At 36.2% G+C, this 12,308-nt stretch overlaps 1 protein-coding gene across 1 annotated transcript; it reads left to right on the top strand.

Annotated features, from left to right (window-relative positions):
- Window positions 1-5,985: 5,985 nt before the first annotated feature.
- LOTGIDRAFT_158061 (hypothetical protein) lies at window positions 5,986-10,320 on the top strand (the record flags this gene model as incomplete). Its single annotated transcript, XM_009051095.1, has 7 exons — window positions 5,986-6,052; window positions 6,276-6,653; window positions 6,878-7,084; window positions 7,430-7,702; window positions 7,962-8,240; window positions 8,495-8,812; window positions 10,253-10,320. 7 exons carry the CDS (start codon window positions 5,986-5,988, stop codon window positions 10,318-10,320), a joined length of 1,590 nt encoding a protein of 529 aa, XP_009049343.1.
- Window positions 10,321-12,308: the final 1,988 nt, after the last annotated feature.

Raw genomic sequence — 12,308 nt, 5'->3', positions numbered from 1 at the left:
TAGTTCTAGCACTAGTAATTACTTTAAACCAAAACCAGTAGTAGGTAAAACTTTCAGTACAAATTTAAAAGATTCTGGTACACCAGACAAACCCGTTTTAAGATGTAAATTTTGTAATTTTAATCATTTTGTAGGTGATTGTAGAAAATTAGCTAAATTATCTAAGGATGAAATAGCCCAGTTTATTGCAAAAGAGAAATTGTGCTTCGGATGTCTTAAGTTTGGTCATCAAAAGGCTAAATGTTGGAACAAATTATCTTGTTCTATTTGTCAATTACAGCATCCTACTGTATTACACAATGACTCTTATGCAAAACCTGTAGCCAATAATGGTAATAGAGTTGACAAGTTCGTAGAAAATGAAATTACAGATTCGGATGTTACTTCTGATACTTTAAGCTCAAATGTTAGCAAGGTTAAGTCCTCGGCTTGTGCCTCTATGGAGGCCGGAGACTGCGATACTAATTTTTGTGCTATGCCAATAATTCCAATAAAAGTAGTTTCAGGTGGTAAAACTATCGATACTTATGCATTTTTGGATGTCGGTAGCTCAGTATGTTTCATTACAGAAAGTCTTTTGGCACAACTTAATATCAAAGGTAAAAGTAGTAAGTTGTTATTAGAAACAATGAACAATACCTCATCCATAAACGCATCGGTTGTCGACAATGTACAAGTATTTAGTTATAATCTAAAGGATTCAGTTACTTTGCCCAAGTGCTAAAGTATAGATAAAATACCTGTGACGTCAGATCATATTCCAACCACAGGCGATGTTATTCAGTATTCACATTTATCTGATGTTAGTATTCCCGATGTAAATTGTGATATAGGTGTAATCATAGGTAGCAATGTAGCTGACGCATATACCCCTTTTGATATTAGAGTAGGCCCTCGTGGTACCCCACATGCTACAAGAACAGCGCTAGGCTGGATATTATTGAATGTGGTTAGGGAAGGTCCAACTTTATATAGTAATAGTACTGTAGTCAATCGCTTAGATATTAAAACTGTTCAGGAAATTGAACACCTGTCAATCTTAGATAGATATGTAAGACATGGCTTAGATTTTGATTTCCCCGATCATGTCGATCGTATGGAAAATTCTATATTAGATAATATATTCTTAAATAAAGTTCGAGGTTCTATAGTTAAGGATGATGACATGCATTATCAAATTAATTTACCATTTAAGAATGATAATATTGTATTACCTAAGAATTATAATATGGCTAAGGATCGATTAGAAAGCCTTAAACGCAAGTTATCTAGAAACGAAAAGTTTTATAATGATTATGTCGAATTTATTAATTCGATTTTGTCTAAAAATTATGCCGAATTAGTTCCAGAATCGGAAATTGGTGTCGATCGTGATAAGTTGTGGTTCGTAGTACATCATGGAGTATACCACAAACGTAAGCAAAAATTGCGAATTTTTTTTTATTGTTCGGCAAAATTCCAAGGTATATCTTTAAACGATGTTTTGTTGTCTGGACCCGATCTCGCTAACAGCCTCTTAGGTGTTTTGATGAGGTTCCGGTTAGGACGTATAGCGATAATTTCGGATCTCGAAAGTATGTTTCATCAAGTTCGCGTTCCTGAAGATCGTTGCAGCTTACGCTTTCTATGGTGGCCCAATGGTGACTTAAGTCTAGAACCTAAACAATATCAAATGACTGCGCATTTATTCGGGGCAGTATCTTCGCCATCGTGTGCGAATTTCGCATTGCAACAAATTGCTCGTGATAATGTCGGTGAATATCCCGACGAAGTAATTAATACATTAATTAATGACTTTTATGTGGACGATTGTTTACATTCATTAGATAATGAATCAGATGCTGTGAACTTAGTTAAAGATCTGATAGAATTGTGTAAATCAGGCGGCTTTCATTTACACAAGTGGATAAGCTTTACGATCCTTTAGGTCTTGCAGCTCCTGCTTTACTCCCCGCAAAAAGACTTTTACAGAAATGTCAAACCGGATTATCGTGGGACGAGAAGATCGATAATAATGATGCAATAAAATGGTCAAAGTTTATGGATGAATTGCCACTCTTAGAAAATCTTAATTTGTCTAGATGTATTAAACCTGAAGTGTTTGGAACAGTAATTCTATGGGAAACTGAAGAACATTGGCCTAGATAATCAGTTTTAGACCAATTACCAGATTTAAATGATGATCCAGAGGTAAAGCGGTCTGTTAATTTAGTTCAGGCTGTGAATATTTTTGAAGATCCAGTGGATAAACTCATAAACTATTTTTCAAGCTGGACGCGTTTAATTCGTGCAGTAACTTTACTTCGATTAGTTTTTAGAAAATTTAGAAATAAAGTTCTAATGTCGACCAAGATGATATTGTAGTTACAACAGAAGAAATTGAAAAGTCAAAACTATTTGTTGTTAAACACGAACAATTAAAACATTTAGATGATGTGGTTAAAATTTGCGAGAATATAACCGAAAAAAGAACATTAAAGTTATGAAATCCAGTGGTGTAAAAAAGTTAGACCCATTTGTTGATTCAGGAGTGTTGCGCGTAGGCGGACGCTTAAGCCGTGCAGACATGTGTCTTGACTCTAAACATCAAATCATTTTACCTAAATTATCTCCAGTTTCAGTATTAATAATTAGAGATGCTCATTCTCAAGTAGGACATCTAGGAAAAAACGCTACACTTTCTTATATACGTAAGAAATATTGGATTTTGGGTGCAAGTAATTTAATAAAGTCTGTGATTTCGAAATGTGTTCGATGTCGGAAATATGCTGCCAAAAGAATGCACCAAAAAATGTCAGACCTTGCGGTTGAAAGAGTTATTTCAGGTGAAGCTCCCTTTAACCGAACAGGTGTCGATTATTTCGGTCCTTTTGAAATAAAACGTGCAAGATCAGTAATTAAACGTTACGGTGTTATATTTACCTGTATGAATAGTAGAGTCGTGCATTTAGAAGTTGCCTCATCTCTCGATACGGTTTCTTGTATAAATGCCATCAGGCGGTTCATTGCGAGAAGAGGAGTACCCAAATTCATCCGCTCCGATAATGGAACCAACTTGGTTGGAGCTCAACGTGAGCTAAAAGATTGTATTAACAATTGGAATCAGCACAGATTAACAAAGGAGCTCAGTCAAAAGGTTATCCAGTGGGACTTCAACCCGCCAGCAGCCTTCCACTTCGGTGGCGTTTGGGAGCGCCTAATACGCTCAGTTCTAAAGTTTTGTGTTCGATTGAAAATGATCAAATTGGACGATTAGATGGCGAGTGTCTACAAACCTTATTCTGTGATGTGGAACAAATCCTTAATAACAGGCCTATATCAAAGGTTCCAAAAGTACCTAATGACTTGGATGCACTATCCCCAAGTCATTTATTGAATGGATTTCATAATTCGTCTTACTCTCCTACCGTAACAGATAAAACGGATGGTTATATCAAACGTCGATGGAGACGAATTCAGTACTTGTGTGATATTTTCTGGAAGAGATGGTCAAGTGATTACCTAACAACTCTTCAAGAACGTCAAAAGTGGTTTTATCCAACACGCAACGTGTGTATCGATGATATAGTTGTAGTTATCGATTGTAACATTCGAAATTCGTGGGCCTTAGGTCGCATCGTACATGTCGTAGTAGATAAAGGTGGTCTATCGCGAATCGCAACCGTTAAAACGCAATCGGCTACACTCAAATGTCCTATTACAAAACTGTGTTTAATACTTGAGTGCGACGATTAAGGCGTTTAACCATTCTAATTAATAAATCACATATACTTTGTATTATGTATTAGTTACGATCTTAAGTTGAATACATTTGGTTAACTTTATTGGTTGAAATTCTAAAGAAGAATTAAGGGTTTTAAGTTTATCAATTTTGTCTTAATGATTTTTTATGATTTTGTAATTGTGGCCACTAGGTTATCACAATTAGGAGGTCGGAATATGTAGAGCACAGGTTAATATAAACGAACCGACCCTTAACCGATAGTAACACGAACTGGTCAATGTGACGTAATAGATTCCTTCTCAAAGAGCATGGCTGACATTCTGGTCAAGTCTTTATCGTTCTAACTTATTTCTGTTATTTGTGGAGATTGGTGGTTGAAAATTTGGTGGTTGACAATTTGGTATGTTTTTATGTTATCTTATTTAATGTATATCGTAGAACATTTCTAGCGGTCTTTAACTCCCTGTCATTTTGTATTTGTCCCGTAATTTATATGTAAAGTTTGCGTCTGAAATTTTTCCATCGTCAATGAGTCGTCACGGATGATTAGCGCGCACTGTCGATTGCCACATATGGAAAGTGAAAGTACAATTTCTCGAATTATATGAATAGTTACTTGTTATTGTAATTTTGTATCTTTTCAGTTAATCGTCAAATATCCTATCATATCTTGTTAGATTCAGCATTGTCCACATATTTATGGTTTTATGATATTTTGGTTATAATAAACTCTGTGTGAACGCTGTTCTAATGTGTTTGTTTTTTGTGGTCCTGATAGTCTTACGCATTAACAACGCCACAAAGATTGTGTGGCAAGAGCATCAACTCCTATGTTGTTTTAATCAGCAATGACAGGTGTGCTTCCAGGCAGGGCATGCTTACTCTTCTGATAACTTAATGCTACTTTTCATCATTATATGCTTTCTCATGGATTCGGATGTTTGCCACACTGTTTCTTATCATAATATAACAATTATTGTCATCAGTTCCCTCCCTTGACTATTGATATTGGATCAATGTATTTTCATGGGTTACGTCTCATGAACTTGTTGTCAAGTCGCAAATGTTTTGTTCGCTCGTTCCTATTTGTAGTTGTGTATGTTAACAGCTATGACGGGTGTGGCGCCAGGCAGCATATGCACATTTGATACCACTTTTCATTATGAAATACTTATTTACTTATGGTTGATATACTTCCTCATGTGAAAAGTTTCTTAGCTGCTACCACTATTTCGCCAAAATGTTTTTTGGATTTCGGGTTTCGTACGTGGATTATGTTTATATACTCTACACGTTTCAATACACACATACGAAGATTTATTCGTGTCGATTTAGGTTGTAAATGTAACAATATTTTTGAACGAGTGGATCGACAAACATAGGATAAAAGCCATAAAAGGTACAAAATTGAAGAGAACAATCTTTAACAATGTCGTAATTCCTCACATTTTAGTCTGCAATGCAGATTAAAAAAATTTCAGAAAAAAGATACAGCTTGTAATCTAAATTTAATTCAATTGTAGAGAGTTATGGATATTAAAATATTTCAATTAACTCTGTTAGCATGAATCGTAAATTTATGTCGGGTGGAGGTGGGCGGTCGGTGAAATTGGAAATAAGAGGTGACACTTTAATGATCGCATTCAAGGTACTGAGTGGTGTCTGATAATAATTTGCGAGGTGAAACTATTGCTTAAAACTCATTTATATTCATTATAATTAATTCGTTTTTGTGGCACCACCACATCTTAGAAAAAGTCCACACGTCTACGAATTCGTTATGTAAGTGATAAATGCGCCGGTTACCTATTTACATAGATATAGCCATATGGCTGTGGAAAGATTCGGTGCTTTATTCGCATTGCGCTGCAATTTCAAAGATACATTTCTTTGCAAGTCCTTTCACATGAATATCCAAACAAATGATTTTCCAGATCACTATTCCACTATAGCCTATATAGTAGCTTTTTCAGACAGCAATTACTATTTGTGAACGACTTACCGATTACAAAATAAATACAAACAATAGTCAGCCTTGGAAACCACCCTATCTTCAATGACTGAAGTATGTGCTTGATGGTAATAAACAAACCAACAATTCATAATTTTCACCCATTTTATGAATCTTAAAGACGAGGAATATGACTTCTTCAATTTTATCGTCATCGATAAAATCACACAAAACTACACAAATTGTATAAAACCATGTCGCAGATTAAAAAGAAGCCATATCCCGGGATTTAAGTACGGTTGAAGGCATCATGATATTCGGGATGTTCTGTAAAATCTATCTCTTCTCATTTATTGTTGCCTTTTCTGTTGACAAAGGTAAGGCCACCACCCTTAGTTTTATATGTACCATACGATGCATATAATGGAATATATTACAAGATCAGTTTCACATTTGGCAGGTAAACGCTGATATTTACTGCAATAGTTTTCTGTTATAGAAGAAACGAGCAGAATGTTTACCATGAAATCATTGAAAATATCGTTGATATTGTTCGTTAAAGAGTGCTTTTGGTGAAGGGTTAAGTGACCTATTTTGCAGGAAACTGTGTGATCCTCGACATTTTACCAGGATTGATTGTTTCACCAGAAGCTACACATCTGACGGTGAAATGTTCTGCAGCAACTGACTTGGGAATCACAACCCTCGACAACATATCAATACGCAAGGGCGTTGAGCAGATGGCCTCCATTGTTCTTGGCGGCTCTGCTACTGCTGGTACAGGGTTCGATACATCAAAATATACCATAAGTGGGCAATTACCAGGGCCAAGTTATTCTCCAACAGACTTTCTTCAAGTAGAGATAAGTGATCCTGACTGCACCGATGGAGCTGATTACACATGCGTTATTAAAGCGGCTCATGGTGTTGGACCTATCTCTCCTGATCCACAATTGACACAATCTGTAACAGTTCAAAGTAAGACATGTTGATGTTTGTATTTTCAAATAGTCTGGTTAGTCGTATGCGCTAGCGGATGGTAATATGCTGGGCCTAACACGGCTATAAATGGGAAATGTCTCAGTGGTCAGGGAACAACGCACGCAGCACACCAAAATACCAATCTAAACTATATCAGAGCAGTACTGTAGGAAAGATTGTTTCACTTGGATTTAATATTTGCAATAATTCATATTTTGCAGCTGGATCGTCAGAATTGAACATGGTTGCCAACCCCGACAAAATAGTCTTCTTTGAAAATGATGTTGTGTTATTGACTTGCGGTGGCAAAGTTGGTAATCCAGCACAAACGTGGAATTGGGAAAGGCAACTTTCCGGATCCTCCACTTGGGAACCTTATCCGGACGCAGGAAGTATAACTACCGGATCATTAAATCCTCCGAATCCAGGTGAATGTTCTCACACACAGGATTCAATATTGAGCATCACTCTAACTGGTACAGATGATAACATGAAGATCAGATGTCTCTTAGGCACAGTTGAAGTTGGTTTGAAGCTATTTTATGTGTATTGTAAGTATCTCTGGTATCATATAATCTCATTGTGTCCATTGTTTTCAACTTCACACATGCTATCACGACAGAAAAGCTCCTATGAATCCATCTTAGTGATATTTTGAATAACTTGATCATTGAGATGGGCATGAGGAATGACATGCTGACAACCCATATGATACTACGGTCTCTATTAATCACTAGAACTATTATAATAACTACCACTTTTGATCTTTGTAGATGGACCCACTGAGTCTTCTTTATCACCACCAACATTGGATGCAGTTAATGAAGGAGATGATATGACACCTGTGTCGTGTACCCATGATGCATGTAATCCTTACTGTGAACGAGACTGGTATAAAGAATTCAAAGATTTGGTAACAACCACTAATGGGGTATTGGATCTTAAAAACATGAAGCGTGTACAAGCTGGGACTTACATTTGCCATGTGGAAAATCCAGGCATCCTGAATAGTGAATTGATCAAAGAACTGGTATTGGCGGTTCACTGTAAGTAACGAATTGGTTTTCAGTTCTCTCTGATAAAATTATCCATCTTATATTCATGAAACATCTAGAAGTTGAAAGATTGACAATAATAAACACACGATATATGGATATGCTTATACTACTTCTGAATGCACTACATAATACGTTTCGTAACACATACAGGTTATTCGTCTAAAGATAGAGAATGTCAACTTAAGTCATTTAACTTGAATGTGAATATTTCTTATGCCGAGGATTCTTTAAACATCTGCTCTTTCAGATGGTCCAGAACTTCTTCAATTAAATCCCAATAGCGTTGCACCTCAACAAGAAGGAAGTTCCGTGCCACCAATAACCTGTTCAGTTGATTGCGGTCCAGTTTGTACAATTGCATGGTATCACAAATCTATTGAACCAGGAAATGTAGTACCGACATCTAACGGTGTTCTTAAGTTACAAAGTATCACCAGATATGATGCTGGTCTCTATATCTGTCAAGTTATTCATCCAGTAAGTGCCAGCAATTCACAGTCTGTTGAGATAGATATTGAAGTCAATTGTAAGTAATATACTAAATAGTTAATTTCTTAATTCTTTGCGTTGAAAAAAAAAGTGTGGTAAACCGTGTTGCTGATATTTTTTGTTAACTTGATTTTTTATTTTGTTGCTTTATTTTGTCACTCATTAAATATTCACAGTTTGAACCGTACCGATGTTTTTACATGACTTATAACATCGATACTGATGCACTTTGAACAACACCAACCGACGGGTACTTATATCATTATGCAATGTATGCGATGTGCATTCTAGGTCTTCCCTCTGAGGTTACCATTTCCTTATCGCCAGTTAAAGAGGAATATGACGTTGAAGAAGAAGTTACCATAACGTGCAGTGGGGGAGTCGATCACTCAATCAAATTTCAACAGTCCTTATCGGATAGTAGCGACTGGGTGGATTATGATGGTGTTACCGATTCTCAGCCACCAGGAGATGGCTGTTCTGATAAACAGTCAACGGCACTCACCGTTACAATAGGTTCTTCGTCGAATGGTTTGAGCTTCCGTTGTATTCAAAATAACAACCTCAGTGAATCCATAACACTGAAAGTCAAACAGAACAACCATAACGGTAAGTTTTTTTTCTCATTTTCATCTTCGACTAAGTCGGTGCCAAGAAAATGATAGCAATAGGAAACAATTCTCAAGCTAAGTAAACTGACAGGCAAAAGAAAGTTTTCACTTTAAAAATCGTTGTGTAAAAAGCAAAGAAGCTGGTACAGGTTAGAACCCCAGCCGCAAACATTTGCCTAAATGCAACGTAATCATAACCACAACGCAGATTATCGAACGCAGCTTTCCAAATCGCGCATGCATAAAAACGTGCAAAACGCGATTTTGCGACATTGGTCCAAATGCACGTGCACGATTTCGGTATAAATACCGAAGTTGGACAGAACAGGCATTCAGTAAGGGAAAAACCACCAAAAGTATGCCAAGACTTGCGCAAGCGCAGCGAGATAGAGCGATCGGTATGGCCAATATGGGGGCTTCTCAACGACAGATAGCTAGAACCTTCAACTGCTCCCAGACCACCATCAGCAATTGATAATCCGGCTCCAACAGACAGGACAGACCCAAGACCGACCAAGATCGGGAAGACCGAGGGTGACAACACCGGCCGACGACCGCTACATCCGGAGGATTCATCTTCGAAACAGATGGGTGACGGCGGCGTCGACGGCAGCAACAGCACTAGGTCATGTCATCAGCAGCCGAACAGTCCTTCGAAGACTTTGTTCAGTTGGTATACGAGCCTACCGACCCTTTCGTGGAATGGCGTTGACCGGTCTACATCAACGAAGACTACAATGGGCACGAACTGTACGTCGGTGGCAACGACGTGACTGGGCGAGGGTGCTCTTTACAGATGAAAGTCGGTTCTGTTTGTTCAGGAACGATGGCAGGGTTCGAGTTTTTCGACGAAGGGGAGAGCGACTGGCGCCAAACTGCATCACAGAAGTTCATCCGTTTGTAGGTGGAGGCGTCATGGTATGGGGTGGCATGTGTGACCAGATTAGAACACGACTGGTTATCTGGGAATCTGAATGCTCAGCGACATATTGATGAAGTGTCGAGACCTGTTGTAGTGCCTTTTATTCAACAGCGGCCAAGAGGATTAATTTTACAATCCATACTCCTAGGCCACACTCGTTATTGATGGCGTTTTGCCTGACTACTGTCATGGAATAAACTCTTAATGCACTTTTGCAATGAACTCTGGTTTATATAATTTTTAATTTTGATCCCTTGACTCTTCCTTTGTGTATTGTGGAGAATTGAATTTCGGTATTACCATGCATTTTCATTCTAATTCAAGGAAATTGATTACTGTTTATAAATCAATCATCATATATCTCACATATGCCTTTGTCTTTGGTGTGTGTGGTCAAATGAAGGCGGTGAAAACTTTCTTTTGCCTGTCAGTTTATGTTAAATTTCTTGCCTCCTGGATGAGCTACACCTGTTCTCTGCTATATGTAATAATATATTTTCTTTCTTTTTTTTTCAGGGGGATGCTCAATCAACAGCTTTGGTGGTTTGGTTTTGACTGCTATGGTGACTGTGGTTGTCATCTAGAGCTATTTTTCAGGAAAATTGTAATGGTATTTGTAGCACTACGTGCAAATAAACCTGAATTATGTCTATATAGATTTAGTATTTAAATTCATTCCATACCACATACTATTTTATATAATATTTTAACGAAATCAATAAACGTATTTGTCAATAATTGTTGTAACATTGATGACTGTAATATCCATTGTCCATGACTGCTTTTGATGACATATGATGCTATGGTAATATTTTCGAATTACATGTATTCGATTATCAGAATTCGTTTTTAAAAGATTATCCATCCATCTGTCTTTATCCTCTTTTCGTTTGCACCAATTCGATGATGGCTAGTCTGGCACATAAAAAAACGAGATATTTTCCAAAAAAAAGGGCAAGTACAGCTTTGAAGTTTTGCAATTGCACAAGTATTTTTTTTTTTACAATTTCCACATAGTGCGGGAATACGGACGAATGAAGTCATGCTGCAATCGTCCTAGTTATGTTGTACAAGGGAGAAGACTGAAATTAACCGAAAGTCATTAGAGAATCTGGGCCGTCATGAAGTCTTGTCTACGGATACATCAACTGGGATAGCTATCATGGCACTTTAAACTTTCTAGATGCACTGCGATTGCCAACTTGAATGTTATCTAAAAAAATCCTCGTAAAACTATTAAATAATATGCTTTTCATTTACTTCTGGACTGACGTATTGCGATGAAACAGGAGTTAGCTACCATGTACTACATTGCCGATACGTTTACCTCCCACGAATATATAACAGTAATTACGCTATGGTCGTGGGAGGTAAAACCAACTGCCTGCCAAGTCTTAAATAGTTAACTATTTTATTGGCAGAAGTTACAGGAATAGTGTGACTTCATGAATGGTCTGATATAGCAGGTGGAATTGTTTGATCTTTACCGCATCAAGCACGGGTAAGTAAGAGAAAATTAGATCATTTATACTAGTTAGGCAACATAGTTACTCATTGTATGACAGTTGATAAGAGTGACATTTAGCTCCAAGCCTAATTTTATAAGTTTGTAATATAAATTGCCTGTATATAATCTCTACTATATTTATCTGATTCTGTATATTTAACATATTAACAATAACAAAAGTTATTCACTCTGACTGTCTACTAGAATTAAAGCAAATTATATTTGCCTCAATAATTTTTCTTATAATAGTTTTTATACTCTAGTTGAAAACTGGAAATAAAAAGGGATAATAATCATTGAATTATATTAAAAATATAATTTTAAAATTTTAATTTAAAAAAAAAAAAAAATGTATTCATTAAATGCATTTGTACTTTGAAAAAAGATTATAATTGTCATTTAGTACTTTTAATTTACTTTTAACTTGCTATTTAATCAGAAATGTCAGAGATTTAATTTGTTCTTCATCAATAAATTTTTTATAAAAAGTTTTTATCTGAAGATGTACATGGGTGGTAATTTATAACCTAAAGAAATTCAAAACCATGAAAATAATTTATCACACTTAGATGAGCAATATCTGGGAATAATTAATCAGAAGTTAAGTTTCTAAAATTTTCTCATGTCATTGCATATATTATGAGAAAATTCTGAATCTGTATTATTCCAAAAAGGATTCATTTCAAGGTTTAATCCTAATTGTTCGTAATTCTTCAAAGAGAAGTCTAAAAGCAGAGATGATTCATTTCATATAAGAAATACAAAAAATACCCCAGAAGATTAATTCCTAGTCATGACCTACCACACTTATCTACAGAGGATGATTCTGGAATTTTTCCATTTTTTTCTAATGAGTATGGGTAATCTAAATAGAATCTAAATAGATCTAACTATTGATAACTTAATATGACATGTCTTATTTGCAATCTGAAATTCAGCTTTAATATTCAAAAATTTCAATTTCCAAAAGCATTTAAGATATTTTTCTTCAGAAAGTGAAAGATAGCTTGCCAGGCAAGGTAATATACACCCACTGGCAGATTTGATTTTAAATAAAAAAAAGTA

This window comes from Lottia gigantea (genome assembly GCF_000327385.1).
Source record: "Lottia gigantea unplaced genomic scaffold LOTGIsca_16, whole genome shotgun sequence".
NCBI classification, from domain to species: Eukaryota; Metazoa; Mollusca; class Gastropoda; family Lottiidae; genus Lottia; species Lottia gigantea.
Note: the sequence above shows the minus strand (reverse complement) of the source record. Positions and strands in the feature narration are given on the sequence as shown.